We start from the raw sequence: 20,267 nt of genomic DNA, 5'->3' as shown, positions 1-20,267 counted from the left end.
TTGATTGATGAAAATAAAATGAACTCAATTGAACATTTTGCAAAGAAACCGTTTGTTATTGCTTACTTCATGAAATAATCACTTATTTCTTTAAAATAATCACTTATATATTGTTTAAGTTGTTTCAGTATGCTATTGAAAAAATCCGAAACCTAATTATTTATTTAAGCTATTTTAAGTGTGTTTGTTTAGATTTTAAAATATTAATTTTTAACTATATATATTTTTTTAGAGATTTTGGGAAAAGCATAAATTGATTCGTGTTTGACTATTCTAATTAAAATCACTTTTTTTCATCTCCTCTCAACTATCATCATAAATTTTCATTATAAGTTAAAGTAACTGTTTCAAATAATCTGTTTTCAGCTTCAGCTGAAACAAACACAAAAAGTGATTTTTTGATTAAAAAGTGATTTTTTTAAAATAAGTTGAACAAACACACTCTAATTGACTCGTTTATCACAAAAACTGATTTTACTTTTGAAAAAATAATTGATTTTATTTTAATTAAGTTGATTCGTGTTTGACTACTCTAATTAAAACCATTTTTTTTCTCCTCTCATCTATCATCATAGATTTTCATGATAATCTAAAGTAACTGTTTCAAATAATCTGTTTTCAGCTTCAGTTGAAACAAACACAAAAAGTAAATTTTTTGATTTAAAAAGTGATTTTTTGATTAAAAAGTGATTTTTTCCAAAATAAGTTGAATCAAACCCACTCTAATTGGGTCGTTTATCATTGCTTACAAAAAGTGATTTTACTTTTGAAAAAATAATTGATTTCATTTTAAGTGATTTTTTTGAAAAAGTAGATTTTCATTAACTTTGTCTATAAATATAATAAGTGCATTCAAATTTAGAAGTGATTTAAAACTGTTTAGATACATAAAATTTCAAATATAAATTAGGGATAATTTTGAACTTGCAAAAGTTTTAAGAGAGTGTTTCGTTCCGTTCCGTTCCGTTCCGTTCCGTTCCGTTCCGTTCCGTTCCACCTTTTTCAGGGAACCAAAGTGTCCCGTTCCTGGAGCCTTTTGTCCCGTTCCGTTCCATCTTAAATACATGACAAACACAGAACGTAACTCATGTGTCCTGTTCCGTTCCCTTCCCACCTGTTTACCAAACGCTACCAAAGAAACATATGAAGTACTACCTTGTTGTTTATTATTATGGCAAAAAAAGTGAGAGAAAAATTATTAATATTATAATTAACTAAAATACTCTTGTTATAGTAAAAATAAATAATCAATATTACAGAAACAATGTATAAAAAAGAGTTGTGATTGATTAATATAAGTGGCGATAGTTGAGACAAAATTTTAAATAAAGGTATAAATGAAAAAAAAAGGGGAAAAATGTCTTGATTTTGTAAAATAGCATACATTCAAAAAAAATTTAAGAGAGGCTAAAGCAAACAAAACTTTGTAAAATGGAGGAGCATGACTAAATGATCCAAGGAAAAATTTGAATTAAGTCATTCTAGTCCTAGGTGGACCAATAATACTTAAGATAAGTGAAATTTCTAATTGACTTATCTTAAATATTATTGGTGAATCTAGGATTATGCTGATTTAATCTGAATTTTTTTAAAGTAATTTAGACGACTTAAAAAACAGTAATAAGTGAATGACTTTAAACCAATCTCACTTATTGGGTGTATGTATAAAGTTGTCTCTAAGGTGCTGGCAAATCGGTTGAAAAAGGTCTTACCTCAAGTGATTCATGAAATCAATTTGCTTTTTTTTTGGGAGGTTGCAGCATGTTGGAGAGTGTGGTTGTGGTGAATGAGACCATAAGTGCAGCAAAGAAGACAAAGAAGCCAACTTTGATTTTCAAAGTGACTATGAAAAAGCTTATGATTCCGTAAGCTGGGAGTTCTTGACTTACATGATGGGGCGAATGCAATTTAGTGCTAAATGGATTCATTGGATTCTAAGCTGTCTTCAGTCCGCTACGGTGTCTGTGTTGGTAAATGGAAGTCCCTGTGAGGAGTTTAAGATGGGGAAGGGTCTGAGGCAGGGTGATCCTCTTGCCCCATTCTTGTTTCTAATTGTGGCGGAAGGGTTGAATGCCTTGTTTAATAGGGCTGTAGCAGCGTGCAGATTTGAGGGGTTTAAATTTGGAGGGGATAGCGAACTGGAAGTATCTATGCTTCAATTTGTAGACGACACCATTTTCATTGGCATGGTATCTGGACAAAATGTAGCAACACTGAAATGTGTACTGAGATGCTTTGAGATGGTTTCAGGTCTCAAAGTTAATTTTCATAAGAGCAAGCTTGCAGGTATAGCAGTGGACAGGGGGAACATGCGAAGGTTTGCAGCTGTATTACACTGCAAATTAATGGGGGTTCCTTTTACATACTTGGGAATACCGGTAGGAGGGAGGTTAAACTCAGTGGCGATGTGGGATCCGGTAGTCAACAAGTTAAGAGGTAAATTGTCTTCTTGGAAGCAGAAGCACATTTTATTTGGGGGTCGAATATGCCTCATTCAAAGTGTGTTATCTGCAATACCTTTTTTTTCCTATCTTTTTTCAAAATCCCTGTTGGTGTGAAGCATTATGCGAAGGATCCTGTGGGGTGGTGCTGAGAATGAGAATAAAATTGCTTGGGTGAAGTGGGATAAGGTGTGCTTGCCAAAGGAGAATGAAGGGTTAGGGAGGGACTGGCGATTATTCAATATGGCATTGCTTGGTAAATGACAATGGAAATTTTTGAATGAACCTAATTGTCTATGATGTAAGGTGATAAAGACAAGGTGTGACGTGCAAGGAGGTTCTCCATGGTGGAATGATATTAAATCAGCGTGTGTAGTGGATGGGTGGGATTGGTTTGGAGATGCAGTTCAAAAGACAATGAGGGAGGGGAATGACACACTGTTTTGGACAGAACAGTGGATCGGGAATGGGTCATTGGCATCAAGGTACCATAGGCTGTTTAATTTATCAAAAGCAGCGTGAAGCATATGGGATATTGGAGTAATGGGGAGTGGAATTGAGATTTTAAATGGAGGAGGAACCTGCAAGGGAGGGAGCAGGGATGGTTAACGGACTTACTGATGGAATTAAGTTCTGTACGCTTGCTGGAGGACAGGCCGGATGAGTGGATATGGAGTCTTGAAGGGGTGTGCCTTAATTCGCTGTAATGGAGATTATGACAGAGGATATGCTAATTGACCTCAGTATATATGGGCTGGTTCTGCTGCAATTTGTCTATGGGAAACAAATGGTTGGGTATAGTATTATTGAAGGCAAGAACTCTTGTTGGAGATATACTATGGTTTAGGATTTGCTTGCGGTTTGTTCATACCCCTTGTTGGTAGCTTTTTGGCTTATTAAATATGTACTCTTTTTCGTTCTTAGGTTTTTCCCAAGGGGTTTTCCTATGAAGGTTTTAATGAGACATATCTTAACAAGTCTTGCATGGTTAAGTGGTCATTTGAGTTGTAATTGTTTTTTATTTTATTTTCTCCTCTTTAGCTTCTCTATCTTTTTCATGTATTGGGTTGAAGTACCCTTGTACTTCATTTCAATATATTTCTTGGCTTATAAAAAAAAGGGCTTAATACATCAGAAGACCCCTGAAATTGTAAAGGGAATCTGTTTCAGGGCCTGAAAAATTTTCGCATCAAATTGGGTTCCTAAGAAATTTTTTTTAATTCAATTAAGGCCAAATCTCAATTTTGTCCTAGTCATCAATTACACGTGGCTTTTATAATTTTTTTAATTAAAACAAAAAAATAAAAATTATTTTTTTAAAAAATTAAATTTGGCCTTAAAAAAAATTAAAAATATTTGCCCTAAAAAAATTAAAAAATTAGGCTTTTAATTCAATTAAAAATTTATTTGGCCTCAAAAATAATTTTTTTTAATGAGTTGGAATTAAAAATAATTTTTATTTTATTTTTTAGTTAATTTTTTTTTATAAAAACCACGTGGAATTGATGACTGGGATAAAATTGAAGCCTGGCACACTTTGGCTTTAATTGAATTAAAAAAATATTTCTAGGGACCCAATTTGATGCAAAAATTTTTCAAGCCCTGGATTTGATTCTCTTTACAATTACAGGGGTATTCTGATGTATTAAATAAAAAAAAAAACATAAAGATTAAATGATGACCAGCTGTCTTCAACTACTGTGAAAAATCCAGAAGAATTCCAAACTTAGCATACAAAGTGGACAGAGAATGCATTGAACCTAAGGAAGGCACGTGACAAAACGTTACTTACGAAGCAAATTTTAGACATAATGAACACTACTCATGCTCAATTGTGAAGAGCTGAAGAAAGAGTGAGCCTTGCCTTCTTCTTGGGGTCGGAGGACACAAGACAAGATTGATGTCGGTATAGACTTGTTATTCTACTATTATTAAGAAACATAGTTTGTTCATTTTACATTTAACATATAAATTTCTTGTACCATCATCATATGTCTCATTTGTTTGATGAATGTTGAACAGGCTATCAATCGTAATCCACCAAAAAAGTAAGTTAATTTTCTTCGCTTCTTATTTGGTCTCATAATGAATAGTAGAATACAATGACTCACTCAACATTTTACTTATCTGTGTTGTGCATGCATATATAGACGAAAGAGTAGTACTTTTAACTATGAAGCTCAATCTGCTGCTCTGCAACGTGCTAAAGAGATACAAGCTAAATTATCTCCTGAATTCCCAAGCCTTCTTAAGTGCATGCATCCATCTCATGTATCTGGAGCATTTTGGCTTGTAAGATCTCACCCTCTCGATCTTAGGGTTTTAAATTGCGGTTGCAGTTACCGTTGTATTGCGAAAGATCAAACACTGTTTGATTGATGTGGTTGGAATTGATGCTGTCATGCTAATCGGGGGAATTCCAAAGCCCATTATTTTGCGGCTGCAATTGTAGTTGTGAACCGCAATTTTAATACCCTAATTCTCCATGCTTTTGCCTTTTCAAGTTAATAGTGAGAAGAGAAGCACTGACTACACACTTTTCTTGAACACATTTTACTCACTTTTTACAAAAATGAATTTACTTCTTTTAGAGTGTGTTCAAAAGAGTGTAGTATTTCTATGATTTGTATTATTAATATTCACCATGTTATTTATTGCCACAGAGTCTTTCAACCAAGTTCTGTCAGATGCATTTGCCAAAGGCTGATACCATTATTACTCTGGAAGATGAAAGTGGGGAACTATATGAAACCAAATATATTGCTGATAAGGTGGCCTTGAGTGGTGGATGGATGAGGTTTTCCATAGCTCATAACTTACATGAGATGGATGTTCTCATATTTCACTTGGTCAAACCTTCCAAGTTTAAGGTAATTGTTTGATCTTTCACATTAAACATATATGTGTGTGTGTGTTTTGTCTCAACTCTCAATTCATTATATTATGATCTTCTTGCTAGTTTAAATACTTGTACTAGTTTTGGAAGTTGCAATCTTCAATATCTTAGATGTCCCTAGGTGTACATTGTAAGATCTCAGGGGTCAGATGAAGTGGATGGTGCTCTTGGCATGCTCAAGTTAGATAAGTGCAGAAAAACAAATGATGAAGTTAGTAGTGTTCTTGGTAAGTTTGTCATAGTTTTCCTTGCTTTTTGAAACTTGTATGCATCATGTTAATGTTAGATTTGAGATTTTTCACGTTTTAGCTATAATTACCTAGTTAGTCATGATAACCTAGCAGTAATAATGACTAAGTTGTTTTATGCATGTAAGTGTTAGCCTTTAGTCTTTAGTCTTTCAGTTAGTATACAAGTTAAATATCAATGAAATACTAGTAATTGTAAGAGTTCATACCATAGCTTGTAATTTTCCTCTTCATTTATAAGTTTGTTGTCTGCGTTTCATCTATATCCCTATCAGATGCAAAACAAGTAGAGAGCATAAAATTATATTTGCTGTCTCACTTCAGACACTACTCGAGGAAATGATCCAAGGATGATTTTTGGGGATAACTTATCTCAATCAGATCAGCTTGAAAATGAAAGTAAAGATTTATTCTCAGAAACTTCAGAATCTGTTATCAATAGTTTCGAACAAGTGACTGGTATTGAAAATTTCATCATCATGGTGAATGGTTTGGTTATCTATTCGGAGCTCTCTGAACGCCTTTGGGTGAAGTATTACGAGCTATGCCGCAGCCAAAGATGTTTTCTTCATGATAATCTTGTTAGCGGTCTTAACAGCAAACTGGTGGTTGGAATGATTACTGAGACCATTAACATTGCTGATGCCATTAAAGCCAGCAAGGTTACAACCTCTATGGATAATTTTGTTACATGGGACAAAACATTGAAAGCCTTTGAGGGCATGGGCATGAATGTGAGCTTTTTAATTACTCAGCTAGACCACCTCATGAAACTAGCCCTGAAACTAAAAAGGCACAAAGAGGCAAGACTTGAACGTCTCCATGCTAATGAGAAGTTGAAAGCTCTAGAAGCAAGAGTTTTGGAAGTGAAAAAGACCATAAGGGGACTTGATGAAGAGATTGCCATGGAGGACATGAACCCTGAGAGGGTGGAGACTATGTTTCAAGAACTGGTTAATGCTCCTTGGTGATGTAGCTGCTTCTTAGCTTTGACATAAGTTCTAGTATATAATATGATATAATAGACTTAGCAAAAGAAATAGTTTGAGCATTAGGAGGAACATGAAAGAGCCAAATAGTCTGAGAATTAGGAACATGAAAGAGCCTTGCTTGCTCTTGCTATTAGAACTTCACAGTTGTTCTGTTTCTTTTGTAGGACCTTAAGCATCTTGTTGTTGGATTCTGGATGTGACTCTTAATTACAAGTAGGAAAAGTTTTCCGTGTAACTTTATTATGAACTAAGCCCCAAAAAAGTAACTTATTGTACCACAAAGCACGAAGTTCAAACTAGCGTAATGTTATTTTAGCTTAAGTAGAGGTTTCGAGTTCGGGTATCTCCAACAGGATTGATTGCCTCAGCATGATTATAAACCCACATTGAGTCAAAACCATGGTGGATATAAGCAACTTTCTTTAGTTTTTCTGGATGTTCCTCGTGATTTAGGCGGCTTCACTGTATGCATACAAAGATGCTAAGTAACCTATTTTGAACTAAGTAAATTACTTTGGTTGGACTTGGCAGTCAAGTTTAATAGTGCTAGTGCTATCAGCATTAGGTAAAAAATTTAATGAAGAGAAATGACTGATGTTGAAACCATTATTCATTAACAAGATGAATTGAATTGGATGCTGCAAATCAATAGAAATTCAGGTTACTTCTATCTTGAATGCTAATTCAAATTTAATGGGCACAGTGACTGGAACAAACGACAACACCATTACCAACAAGTAACTAAAGAAAACACTGAAAGTCAAACATGCAAAAATCTGCACTGAGCAAGTACAAGGTAGAATGAAGACAGAACAAGATTGCCATGGTGCCTCATGGTTCAAAATCAGTCTTCACCCACTTCCCATATTTGCTATTCATCTTCTCATCAAACTCCTTATCCTTAACCTCAGCAATTTTGCTCGCATTAGCCATGGATTCCTCTTGCACTCTGGCAACCCTTCTACTCCTCTTCTTCGCTGAAGCCTCTTTCTCTGCTTCCAATCCTTCATAGTCTTTCACCAAACAGCTATGCACTGCACAGCTCAACACCAACACCACCATTTGCAACATGCACATGGCCATCAAAGCCCCACACTCAACCCTCACCAAGAGCTTCGCTTCCTTTGGATCCCGCGGTGACTTCAAAAGGGTCAGGCTCGCTTTCTCTTTGGTGAACAAGGCTAACATGGCAAGAACCTGTCCTGTCAAAGAGGCAAGTGTGAGGGAAATGTGGGTGAGGAAACAGAAGTGTGTAAGGTGGGAGTAGAAGCCTATGAAGGATGAGAGAAGTGAGATGCTAGAAACCATGAGGAATGCCATGCCAAGGGAAGTTGGGGGCATTTTGAGGAGAATGGTGGGTGCGAATGAGGCGGCGGAAAGGATGAAAAGAGTGAAATTTAGACAGCAGAGGAGGAGGGTGGTGAAGGAGCATGCCTTTCTGAGCTTGGAAGAAGCCATTTTTGGTGTTGGTTTCTTGAGAATATTGTCAAAATTTGATGGTTTGAAGAGGGTGAAGAATTTCAAATTTATAGGAATGTGAATTGGTGCCGTTATGTACTGGCTAACAACGGCTAGCATAGAGCAGGCCCCACTTTATTCATTCGAGAAAGTGCAATGCAATGCAATATTCCCACCGCAAGCATTCAAATCTTACAAGGGCCACATGATGATTAGGAATAATAATACTTGGAACTGTTTATAACAGTCAGTGAGAATGTGATGGTAACGTAAACATTTTGAATAGCAGGTGATGAGAATCATTATCATAAAAAATAACCACAGCATGTAACATAATTTCTACTTCAAACTATCAACATACACCAATCACATTCTCAAAAAAAATACTTCCTAGAATGAGTATTTACTGGAACCCCTTTATTAGTTTGCCATTCCATGAATTTCAAACTAGCATTACCAAAGAAAAGGGATTCATCATTCTTACAGTGTGTGGATTCACTTTTCACTGAGCCCATAATCAGTTCTTCATGAAACTACAATCAGTAGCTTTTGCCCTTGATTGTATAGAATATTGTATCTAGCTCACATCCAAACGTTCACTTATAGCACATTTGGACCAGCTTCACTGATCAATTTGAAATCCATAAGCTACTCGGAAATTACACCCCAAAATTGATTCTGACTTCAAAATTAAGTGTAGAAAAATTCCCAAACATGCACTTGGTGTCTCTGCCTCGTTGCAAGGCAGTTTATTGGGCAGGAGGCCATCTTCAATCTTCAGCTGGTTCTTTTGCAGATCGAGTTAGAAAGCAAACCATGATTGAAAATTGTCCTTTCTCTCTAGCCAAGAAGGATTATTTTGTGGAGTTAATAAGCAATTTGCAACATTTCAAATTTGGATTGGAAACAAAGACAAATTACAGCCACATGTACAAATATCACACTGGCGAAGCAAGTTAATAAGTTGACACTGCAATTATTTAAGCACAGAGCAAAAAAAAAAAGAATCCCTTTGACTACCCTGTCCTTGAGTGAGTAGTTTTCTTCCTATCAACTGGCACCCACTAAACTCCACTTTCAGGCTTGTAGGTCTTTCAAACAGGCAGTTACATTCTTCAAAATTTGCACAACCTGCAGAAACTATACTCGGATTAGAAAAGCTATCATTTCCAAGTATGAACAATAAGCCCATAATCAAGCTATCTAATTAGTAATTACTGTCACCTAAACCCACCACTGCAATTTTTTATTAAAAAAAAGTTTTATGAAAAGACCAGAGAAAAGAAAAAGAAATACAGTAACACCATAATCTACAGAGTGATTGAAAAAGTTGTGATAGCAGAAGCAGACCCCTAATTAGAAAGGGACTGAGTTAGGACAAGGGGGAATGGACCAGCACCTAGATTTTTAGACAGCAGTGACAATAGGCATTGATACCATCTTGGAGAAAAACTAGGCCCAACTCAACGCTAAATACAATCTCGTGAAGTGATGATTGCCAAGCTTTCCTTTGGCCATATCTCTAGTTGATGAGGAGGGATGAGCCTAGGTAGTGGCAAAATGGGGCGGTCACCTCCCCAAAAGAAAAAATTCTCAATAGAATAATAGTATTCAAATGTTGTTTGCAACCCCGCCCCCCCAAGACCTCTCAAACTGTTATGGAGAATTGTACTTCATCTTAGTCTGCTTCCATATTGGAACAGGAAATCATCTTTTCTTATTCAATAAACTCAATATTTTCTCTCAACTTCAGTACCAACTGTATCAGTTTTATTCTTAATAGTAATATGTATTTCTCATTTTATCAGTTACAGCTTTAGATTCAGTGGCTGCAGAATAAAATATAACATAAATTTAACTTACTAGAAAAACATACTTATCGACCAACTCCAATGCACATAATCATGGTTCTGGATATATCTCATCATAATACTGAATCTTGACAAATTAAAATAGTAACCAATCTGAAATAAGGAATGATATTTTCATCTTTCAGTATATATGTATTCCTGTTTCCTGTTTGCCGATATTATTTTCAATCACCACATGGAACTTCTTCCAAAGGGGAATAAGTGTTTTACCTGGCTTACATTCTCTTTTACTATCATCATTGCGAAAATCAATCAGCGTCACTGTGGGTTAAGATGGCCTCAACTCTATCAAGTGATGCTTGTAGTCGTCCCGATTGCATGTTGAACAATGGCTCATCAGTACCCAGAGCACTGTTAAGATTTAAAGCTTAACTCATCAGTAACTCACAAAATAATTGCATGACAGAAAATGAAAATAACATGGAATTAAATGAGAATGTGAAACAGAATTGTAAAAGAATAGCTCATCAATAAATCATTGATCATAGAGCATACTTCCCAATCATTGATAAATATATTGACAAAAATCACAAAACTTGCCCAGTAATTTCAGGAAGAACATAGTCTGCCCTCCATCCAAACCGTATATCAAAGCCAGGAAATAAACCAAGTGACGTCTTATTTCGGATCCTGGATACACCATCTCCCCCCAAACATGTGGTGAGCTTCCATTTCCAACCAGTAGCGTGCATTTGAAAATTGTGCCCTACACCAACCTGCACTGTTTATGCCTGAATAAATCGCTTCAAATGAAATTCTACAGAAAGCGGGAGATCAACTTAACGCATCAACAATAACACAGAGAGAACTAATACACACAAGCAAATAACAAAAACCACATTTAATACTATCTTAAAACATTAACATAAAAATTAACATAATAACCCTGTCATAAAAACAGAAGAACAGACATCATCAAAACCTGAAGATTCAGGAATTTGGTAACTGGGATCTTTTTTGAAAGAATGCGAACATCGTGATGGATGGGCTCATAAATTAACTTCCATTTCCATTCAGGTGTCAAAGGCTTCAATACAAGCTTTGCTTGATATTCATTGCTTGGGGCATTGTAGAACTGCACCAAAAAAATGATATCCTGAATATGTATTCATCACATGTAAAAAAATTGACCAGTAAACAAAAACACTGCAATTTGAACCAATTGACTGAAGAGGTCCAACTACATAAATAGCTAATTTTCAAAGAGTTTCACTCACACAGCCACATGTTTAGACTTCTCTCGGACATTTCTTGTATGCAAGGAACAAATGAGTTTAACCACATAGACAGGACCAAACACAATTTCCAACCATACAGTAACAGTGGAATTGAGGAACAAAGAATAACCAAGTTCCAGTACCGTGCATGATGAACTGATAAATTATTTATTCAAATATTAGCTTGGTGCTTTGGTGGATTCAAGCTACAACCATCAATCTGACTCTCACTACCACCACATCACAAACTTTCAAATCTTAAGCTGTCAAAGTGCAGGAATTGAAGTGTATTCTTCTAGTCCCTCTGAAAGATACTAATTCAGAACCTTGAAAGAAATATGTTAATTGACAGAAGTTCCCCTTAATGGTTTATCAATGGACCGCCAGCAAGTAAGAAGAATAAGAGAGTATAGATAGAGAAAATTAGCATAAATTTCATTCCTTCCAACTATTTACACCCTCTCATCTCTCCCTTTCTAACTAACTATTTCATAAAGAGTAAAGACTAGCACCTCTTTAATTGGGAATGTGCTGACAAGAGAAAGCCAACACTCTGTCGTCAAAAACTAGGAATATCGAATCCAAACCAATCTAAGAATCTAACAATGTCAATTAGGAAACACATTAGGACCCCCAACCTGATACCATGATAAAAAACTAATTGGTGCTTCAAAATCCAAAAGATATGGAAATGGAATCACACAATAAATGCAACAGAAGTATCAAAATAAAAACAAAATTCAGCTAGTCTCCCTGTGGTTTAAAACTAACATTTCCCTCTAAGCCTTGCTTTGTTAACACTTAGCACTGGGCATATAACCCCCCACATGTATGAAAATAACTTCACAGCATGACAATTCTTATGCATGCAATCCTTAACTCACATATGTAACAAACAACTCAACAAAGTGCAAATATTTGATAGAAAAACAAAAAGGGTCAAATTAAAACTGAACAAAATAATAAGCAAATTGTGAATGGATAAGAGAACAGAGAATTGGTATGAAATGGTGGAATCAAAAGAAACCTCCATATTGAGACCAACACGAATGCCCTGAACTTCTTTACGGAACTTGAGAAACAACTCGGAAGGCATCAAATTGATGTTGTATAGCTCATCCCATGAAGCGGGTTCCTCACCGTTCGACACCGGTTCCATGGTTGGACTGTGAAATTCACCTCAATGTAGTGTTGTTGTAGCTTGAATTATCGAAAAGCAGTGACCTTTATTCCTTAATCTCCAACACAGATGGAATTTGGGGAAGGATTTTCCAATGCTATGTCAATTTTCACCCTAATTGCTCCCACAATTTTGCACTCACTTTCCAAAGACTGAAATTTATTTCTGTTAATTAGTTTTTTTTTAATTATTTACTTACACTAGTTTTTGTTTATTTAATTAATAAATCATACTCTAAAAAGTAAAAACATAAAATTATTCCAGCAAGTAGTATTTCAGTGAAATAAATCGTTTTTAAAATATTTTTACATTAAAAATTTGATTTAATTTGAAAAAACTAATTTAATAATAACTTATATCTTGTATGACATTTGGACATTTAAAAAAATATATATTACGAGGAAATTTAAGTATTGCTTTCTTTGGTTGAATAAATTAGGGAAGTTTACGTTCAAAAAAAATAATAATTAAGGAAGTTTATTTTGTTTGAATAATTATTTTGAAATAAACTTAATTAATATAAAAAAATTGGATGAATAAAAGTTTGGGTGAGTTCAACTCCGATCACTATCACGGGGTAGAACAATGCCTACGGAAAAATATTTCGCTTAAAGAGATACTTCTAAATTGTCCATCAACACAGTCTTTACATCAATAGCAGAAATTAAATACATAATTTTCTGATGGAAGTAATCTATTGCGACTATTATCAAGTTGTGTCAGTAGTCATAATTTTTTTAAAAACTAGTCATAAAGTTATTGTTCAATCTTATAGTTGTTTTCAAAATAAATTTAAAATAGAAAAATTGTTAAACTAGTGTGAGAATGTTGAAAAGCTTAACTTTGGCTTCTAATCATGGGTAACTTTCCATTTTCTATAACAAAGTTGAATATGTATGTGTATAATTAATACTTTTCTATTGGATGGTGAATGAGGGAAATACTGACCATGAATTATTATTTTTTTTTGAAAAGATGAATATTCTTTTTTTTTAAATAGAAAAGATGAATATTCAATATTGACGTATAAGGAGGATAACTTAGTATCCTACGAGATGAGTAAATATTGGTCATGAAATCTATGAAAAAATAGAAATGATGATAATAGAGATAGGATGTGAAAAATTACAAATGTGAAAAATTACTAAATCACGATCACTCAACCGAATGTGAAAAATCAGCCTATCAAAAAAAAAAAAAAACCGAATGTGAAAAATCAGCCTGAACAACATTTCTGGGGTGGCCAAAATAAAAGTTGTACTAATCACAATATAATTAAAATGATAATAGAGATTAAATAGGATGCAATGGGAACTAGAATATCACCCCATCATCAAAACAGCATTTTGATGCTCAAATATACTGACTGGCACATGTTATCTATGAACACAGAAAAAAGCTTCTATCCCAGAAAATGTACAAATTGTTCAGTTGTGGTTGTTTACTGGGTTAAGAAGAATAGGAACCACTTACATAACTAAGTTTTGGGAATTGTTTTTGGAGATGCAGACTAGCATTTGTTTGCACTGCTAGACATTTAAGTAAACGAACAATTTTTTATTCATTGTTGCCCCTATTTCCTTTCTTGTTTTCTGGAGAAAATTTGTGAAAATAATCCATTGTAAAGCAGGGGAAGAAGTAGAGTGTAGTGAACAGAAAGAAAAAAAGCTTGTTGAAGTGAGGAACAAGCAAGCAAAGCGCAAGTGAGCAAGTAAGTGGTAGAAGCTTTTACAACTACAAATAAGATGAACAAAAATAAATGGGAAAGCAATGGTTGAGGTGAATGCAGATGAATGGTGCAAAAGCTAGAAGTGGTGGAGTCATGGAGTAGAAGACTCACATCGGTGAATAAAAATAAAGAATGAAATATGATTGAAAAGTTCAATTATTATCATGATGGTGTAGAAGACCCACATCGATAAAATTAAAACTCTTTTGGCTATAGATATGAAGCGTCCTTTATTGGTGCTTATTTCTTGTTTGTGTGGATTTTCATAATGTCATTGGGGAAGGAGAATGTGGTTCAAAACTTCTACTTGACGTTGGTGAGATTTTTTTTGAAAACTACAAATGAGTGAAGTAAACGAAAAAGAAAGGGGAAAGCAATGGTAGAAGCTAATGCGGATGAATGGTCAAAAGCTTGAAGTGTTGAGTCATGGAGTAGAAGACCCACATCAATAAAAATAAAGAGTGAAATAGGACTGAAAAGTTCCTTTATTATCGCAATGGTCTAGAAACCCACATCGGTAAAATTAAAACTCCTTTGGCTATAAATATAAAGCAACCTTTGTGGGTGGTTAGTTATTGTTTGCATGGATTTTCAGAATCCCATTGGGAAGGAGAATGTGGTTCTTCAAATGAGGTGAACGAATATGGAAGAAGAAAGCAATGGTTGAAGTGAATGCAGATGAACAGTGCAAAGCTTGAAGTGGTGGAATCATGGAGTAGAAGACCCACATCAGTGAATAAAAATAAAGAGTAAATTAGGATTGAAAAGTTAATTTATTATTGTGATGGTGTAGAAGGCCCACATCGGTAAAATTAGAACTCATTTGGCTATAGATATGAAGCATCCTTTGTCGGTGGTTTGTTCTTATTTGCGTGGTTTTAATAATGTCATTGGGAAGGAGAATGCGGTTCTACACTTCTACTTGGGGTTGGTGAGAGTTTTTCTGAAAGTTTTGAGTCATGCAGTAATAGGCCCACATCGGTAATAAAAAATAAAGAGTGAACTAGGATTGAAAAGTTCATTTATTATCGTGATGGTGTAGAAGACCTACATCGGTAAAATTAGAACTCATTTGGCTATAGATATGAAGCATCCTTCGTTGGTGGTTTGTTCTAGTTTGCATGGATTTTCAGAATGTCATTGGGAAGGAGCATGCAATTCTACACTTCTACTTGAGGTTAGTGAGAGTTTTTCTGAAAATTTTGGGGTGGCGGGATTATTGAGAGCTTTTCTGAAAATTTTGGAGTAATGGAGTAGAAGACCCACATCGGTGAATAAAAATAAAGAGTGAAGTATGTAGGATTGAAAAATTCTTATTATCATATTGATGTAGAAAGCACACATCGGTAAAATTAGACCTCATTTGTCTCTAGATTTGAATCGTCTTTTACCGAGGGTTAGTTCTTGTTTGTGTGGATTTTCATAATGTCATTAGGAAAGAGAATGATGATTCATTTTATTTTTCTTTTGCTTTTTTAGATTTTTATCTTTTTTTCTATTCTTTTGAATTTTAGTATATATAGGTTGGAAATTTTAATGAGCAGGCTCTACACTTCTACTTCGGTTTAGTGAGAGTTTTTCTAAAATTTTGGAGTCATGGATAGAAGACCCATATCGGTGAATAAAAATAAAGAGTAAAGTAGGATTGAAAAGTTCATTTATTATTGTGATGGTGTAGAAGGCCAACATCGGTAAAATTAAAACTCCTTTGGCTTTAGATATGAAGCATCCTTTGTTGGTGGTTAGTTCTTGTTTCACGGATTTTCAGAATCTCATTGGGGAACGAGAATGAGGTTCTACACTTCTACTTTGGGTTAGAGAGAGTTTTTCTGCAAACTACGAATAAGGTGCACAAAAATTGAAGGGGAAAGCAATTTTTGAAGCGAATGCAGATGAACATTGCAAAGCTTGAAATCGTGGAATCATGGTGTAGAAGATCCATATCGGTGAATAAAAATAAAAAGTGAAATATGATTGAAAAGTTTATTTTTTACCATGATGGCGAAGAAGGCCCACATCGGTAAAACTAGAACTCGTTTGGCTTTAGATTTGATGCATCCTTTACCGGTGAATGGTTTTTGTTTGCAAGGATTTTCATAATGTCATTGGGAATGAGAATATGGTTCTACATTTCTACTTGGGGTTAATGAGAATGTTTTTGAAAATTTTGAGTCATGCAGTAATAGGCTCACATCGGTGAATAAAAAATAAATAGTGAACTAGGATTGAAAAGTTCATTTATTATCGTGATGGTGTAAAAAGGCCTACATCAGTAAAATTAGAACTCATTTGCTTCTAGATATGAAGCATCCTTTATCGGTGGTTTGTTATTGTTTGCGTGGATTTTCAGAATGTCATTGGAAAGGAGCATGCAATTTTACACTTCTACTTGGGGCTAGTGAGAGCTTTCCTGAAAATTTTGGGGTGGCGGGGTTATTGAGAGCTTTTTTGAGAATTTTGGAGTCATGGAGTAGAAGACCCACATCAGTGAATAAAAATAAAGAGTGAAGTACGTAGGATTGAAAAAATATTATTGTCGTGATGGTGTAGAAAGCCCACATCGGTAAAATTAGAACTCATTTGTCTATTGATTTGCAGCGGTCTTTTACCTGCGGTTGGTTCTTGTTTGTGTGGATTTTCAGAATGTCATTGGGAAGGAGAATGATGATTCATTTAATTTTTCTTTTGCATTTTCACACTATTTATCTTTTTTTTTTTGTTCTTTTGAATTTTAGTATATATAGGTTGGAAATTGTAATGAGCAGGCTCTACACTTCTACTTGGGCTTAATGAGAGTTTTTCTAAAATTTGGTGTCATGGAGTAGAAGACCCACATCGGTGAATAAAAATAAAGAGTAAAGTAGGATTGAAAAGTTCATTTATTATTGTGATGGTGTAGAAGTCCCAATTAGGTAAAACTAGAAATAATACCCGTGCGTTGCACGGGTTGATTTATAATATTTTTAAAATTATATATAATTATTATAGTTTTAATAAATATAAAAATAAAATATGTTTAATTATAAAATATAATAAATTAAATAATAATAGAGGTGAGACATTTCATTGAATAGAATTATAGTTCTCTAGATCTAAATAATTAGAGTATTACTCAAATTAATAATTGATATTTAAAAAAAATATTGAAACGCAATAAAAATGAGAACAATATTCTCATTTAGATAATTACATTGGATCACAACAAACCCTATCTGTTGTTCTCTACCACACCCTTGATTTACCAAAAAGTTTGTCACAGTGTTTCCCTCGAGCAATACATGCACGACACCAACACACTGAATTACAAACATCAGATGCTCTATATGATTAAATACATTTTTTTAATTTTCATGACCTCCTATCTCCCCTAGACACTCACCCAACCACTAAGGAGGAATCACTCTCAACCACCACATTTGAAAATTTAAATTGCTGGAAAAATAACAAAGCATGTAACACTACTTGAACCTTCATCTAAAGCTCACAACATTCTAGTTCCTTTTGCAAAGTAACCTAACAACTCCTCCTTGATCCCACAAAACCCCGCTAATACCACTTACAATTGGGTTCCCTTTCGACGCCTCATCCACATTAAACTTCAAAATAGTGGCTGGCGGTTGCTCCCAATACACTGTTCGTGGCATCTTTTGTTTTCGTGGCCACTCGATACACTCAAAGTCTCTAGCAAACTGTTCCAAGTCATATGGACAATCATTCCACTTCACCTTGACCCACCAAACACACAAACTAAGCAATAGTCTCATATATGTTCAACACAAACAACTTTGTTATTAAATACGCATGCATTTCTCTGTAGTAATTGATATTAAATAATTAGCACTGAAGTAGACTTAAAATTTTATTCATTGAAAAAATATAGAAAATCATTATGTGAATTTGAAATATATGAAATCAAGTAATAAATTTTAATATCTTAAATAAGTTATAATGACATATTTTTTACACATTATATCCACAATAAATTAATTTTAACTTTTAAAATTATAATAAGAAATGATTTTATTAGTGTAAAGAATTATTTACTAAATTTAAACTTATTCAACTTTGGTCATAGTTATTTTACTCCGTTATTCTTTTTCAAGTAATTTCTACTAATATATAATAGATCAAATATTATATTTAAAGATTTTTTTCAACGAATACACACATATTATAGTTAATGGTAAATACCTATAGAGCACCACTTTTTTATTTAAAGACAACATTTTCTTAATTATTTTTTAATAAATATTATTTTATTATAATTAATTTTAATTCTCAATATTTTTTTGTGTATCAAGATATTACTTAGTTTTATTTTAACTTTCTCCCCTTCAATTTATGATTGATAATTTATATTCTAACATTTTTTAATTAATACTTATAAATATTTTTTTATAAGTAACTGAAATTTATAATTAATAGTTAATACAATTAATAAAAACTGGAGTTTTTTATTATTTAATATATTTATATTTTTACTATTTAATATATAGTACTGACATATGATTTAATGTAGTTTTTTTTATAGTTGATGATTTTTTCCTTGAAATAAAGAAATAATAAATGAGTAATGTAAAATAAAATTCAAAATTTAGTTTATAATTTTATTATTTAGTATAGTTAGCTAAATTAATCTTTATATTTAATTTATTTAATAAAAAATTATTACATAATTTAATTCAAAGGTTACATTATATTGGCATGTGTAAAGTCAAAAAATAAAAAGATTGACATGTTTCAAAAGTTACATTATTTTGAATGTTAAATAGAAATTTAATTTGTTTAACTTCATTGTTTAATGTATTTAATACTTATAGCTCAAGTGAGCTTTACATATATATATAGATTAGAACTCATTTGGCTATTGATATGAAGCATCCTTTGCCGGTGGTTTGTTCTTATTTGCGTGGACTTTCATAATGTCATTGGGAAGGAGAATGCGGTTCTAAACTTCTACTTGGGTTTGGTAAGAGTTTTTCTGAAAGTTTAGTGCCATGCAGTAATAGGCCCACATCGGTGAATAAAAAATAAATAGTGAACTAGTATTGAAAAGTTCATTTATTATCATGATGGCGTAGAAAACTCACATCGGTAAAATTAGAACTTATTTGGCTATAGACATGAAGCATCCTTTGTCGGTGGTTTGTTCTAGTTTGCGTGGATTTTCAGAATGCCATTAGGAAGGAGCATGCGATTCTACACTTCTACTTGAGGTTAGTGAGAGTTTTTCTGAAAATTTTGGGGTGGCGGGGTTATTGAGAGCTTTTCTTAAAATGTTGGAGTAATGGAGTAGAAGACCCACATCGGTGAATAAAAATAAAAAGTGAAGTACGTAGGATTGAAAAATTCTTATTATCGTATTGGTGTAGAAAGCACACATCGGTAAAATTAGAACTCATTTGTCTCTAGATTTAAAGCGTCTTTTACCGAGGGTTGGTTCTTGTTTGTGTGGATTTTCGTAATGTTATTAGGAAGGAGAATGATGATTCATTTGATTTTTCTTTTGCTTTTTAAGATTATTTATCTTTTTTTTTATTCTTTTGAATTTTAGTATATATAGGTTGGAAATTGTAATGAGTAGGCTCTCTACACTTCTACTTCGGTTTAGTGAGAGTTTTTCTAAAATTTTGGAGTCATGGATAAAAGACCCATATCGGTGATTAAAAATAAAGAGTAAAGTAGGATTGAAAAGTTCATTTATTATTGTGATGGTGTAGAAGGCCCACATGGGTAAAATTAAAACTCTTTTGGCAATAGATATGAAGCATCCTTTGTTGGTGGTTAGTCCTTGTTTCGTGGATTTTTAGAATCCCATTGGGGAACGAGAATGAGGTTCAACACTTCTACTTTGGGTTAGAGAGAGTTTTTCTGCACACAACGAATGAGGTGCACGAAAATTGAAGGGGAAAGCAATTGTTGAAGCGAATGCAAATGAACAGTACAAAGTTTGAACTCGTGGAATCATGGTGTAGAAGATCCACATCGGTGAATAAAAATAAAAAGTGAAATATGATTTGAAAAGTTCATTTTTTACCATGATGGCGTAGAAGGCCCACATCGGTAAAATTAGAACGCGTTTGGCTTTAGATTTGAAGCATCCTTTACTGGTGAATGGTTCTTGTTTGCATGGATTTTCATAATGTCATTGAGAAGGATAATATGGTTCTACACTTCTACTTAGAGTTAGTGAGAGATTTTCTGAAAGTTTTGAGTCATGCAGTAATAGGCCCAC

General features: G+C 33.8%; 4 protein-coding genes across 8 annotated transcripts; 2 read left to right on the top strand and 2 right to left on the bottom strand.

Annotated features, from left to right (window-relative positions):
• Positions 1–1,892: 1,892 nt before the first annotated feature.
• Positions 1,893–2,963, top strand: LOC130713266 (uncharacterized). The gene is made up of 3 exons (XM_057563048.1): positions 1,893–2,389; positions 2,561–2,630; positions 2,748–2,963. Exons 1-3 carry the CDS (start codon positions 1,893–1,895, stop codon positions 2,961–2,963), a joined length of 783 nt encoding a protein of 260 aa, XP_057419031.1.
• Positions 2,964–4,193: 1,230 nt separating this feature from the next.
• Positions 4,194–6,733, top strand: LOC130711190 (B3 domain-containing protein Os01g0234100-like). 2 transcript variants are annotated; one of them, XM_057560700.1, is made up of 6 exons: positions 4,194–4,343; positions 4,464–4,489; positions 4,592–4,733; positions 5,105–5,311; positions 5,459–5,564; positions 5,910–6,733. In XM_057560700.1, exons 3-6 carry the CDS (start codon positions 4,698–4,700, stop codon positions 6,554–6,556), a joined length of 996 nt encoding a protein of 331 aa, XP_057416683.1. In that variant the 5' UTR covers positions 4,194–4,343; positions 4,464–4,489; positions 4,592–4,697; the 3' UTR covers positions 6,557–6,733. The 2 variants fall into 2 exon arrangements, with proteins under 2 accessions (XP_057416683.1, XP_057416682.1); XM_057560699.1 differs by having other exon boundaries at positions 4,194–4,347.
• Positions 6,734–7,169: 436 nt separating this feature from the next.
• On the bottom strand, positions 7,170–8,035 carry LOC130711191 (uncharacterized). Its single transcript, XM_057560701.1, has one exon. It carries the CDS (start codon positions 8,033–8,035, stop codon positions 7,409–7,411), a length of 627 nt encoding a protein of 208 aa, XP_057416684.1. The 3' UTR covers positions 7,170–7,408.
• On the bottom strand, positions 7,170–12,444 carry LOC130711192 (uncharacterized). Of its 4 annotated transcripts, none has more exons than XR_009010601.1 (5): positions 12,151–12,444; positions 10,829–10,981; positions 10,447–10,612; positions 10,117–10,257; positions 7,170–9,175 (listed from the first exon to the last, which is right to left on the bottom strand). XR_009010601.1 is itself a non-coding variant. In XM_057560702.1 (5 exons), the coding sequence occupies exons 1-4, from the start codon at positions 12,280–12,282 to the stop codon at positions 10,155–10,157; spliced, it is 564 nt and encodes a 187-aa protein (XP_057416685.1). In that variant the 5' UTR covers positions 12,283–12,444; the 3' UTR covers positions 7,170–9,175; positions 10,117–10,154. The 4 variants fall into 4 exon arrangements, 2 of the variants coding, with proteins under 2 accessions (XP_057416685.1, XP_057416686.1); XR_009010600.1 differs by having other exon boundaries at positions 7,170–9,166; XM_057560702.1 differs by having other exon boundaries at positions 10,447–10,622.
• Positions 12,445–20,267: the final 7,823 nt, after the last annotated feature.

This window comes from Lotus japonicus, chromosome 4 (assembly GCF_012489685.1).
Source record: "Lotus japonicus ecotype B-129 chromosome 4, LjGifu_v1.2".
Lineage (NCBI taxonomy): Eukaryota > Viridiplantae > Streptophyta > Magnoliopsida > Fabales > Fabaceae > Lotus > Lotus japonicus.
Note: the sequence above shows the minus strand (reverse complement) of the source record. Positions and strands in the feature narration are given on the sequence as shown.

What these genes read in the sequence shown, in the direction of transcription:
- LOC130713266 (XM_057563048.1), top strand. Translation starts at nt 1,893, where the DNA reads ATGGGGCGAATGCAATTTAGTGCTAAATGGATTCATTGGATTCTAAGC. An exon ending in GGAATACCGGTAGGAGGGAG is followed by an intron (nt 2,390 to 2,560) that starts GTTAAACTCAGT and finishes GTTGGTGTGAAG; the next exon opens with CATTATGCGAAGGATCCTGT. An exon ending in CTTGGGTGAAGTGGGATAAG is followed by an intron (nt 2,631 to 2,747) that starts GTGTGCTTGCCA and finishes CTATGATGTAAG; the next exon opens with GTGATAAAGACAAGGTGTGA.
- LOC130711190 (XM_057560699.1), top strand. An exon ending in TATCTGGAGCATTTTGGCTT is followed by an intron (nt 4,734 to 5,104) that starts GTAAGATCTCAC and finishes TTATTGCCACAG; the next exon opens with AGTCTTTCAACCAAGTTCTG. An exon ending in TGAAGTTAGTAGTGTTCTTG is followed by an intron (nt 5,565 to 5,909) that starts GTAAGTTTGTCA and finishes GTCTCACTTCAG; the next exon opens with ACACTACTCGAGGAAATGAT.
- LOC130711191 (XM_057560701.1), bottom strand. Translation starts at nt 8,035, where the DNA reads ATGGCTTCTTCCAAGCTCAGAAAGGCATGCTCCTTCACCACCCTCCTC.
- LOC130711192 (XM_057560702.1), bottom strand. Translation starts at nt 12,282, where the DNA reads ATGGAACCGGTGTCGAACGGTGAGGAACCCGCTTCATGGGATGAGCTA. An exon ending in GTGTTGGTCTCAATATGGAG is followed by an intron (nt 10,982 to 12,150) that starts GTTTCTTTTGAT and finishes TTTTTGGTGCAG; the next exon opens with TTCTACAATGCCCCAAGCAA. An exon ending in CCAAATTCCTGAATCTTCAG is followed by an intron (nt 10,623 to 10,828) that starts GTTTTGATGATG and finishes TAAACAGTGCAG; the next exon opens with GTTGGTGTAGGGCACAATTT.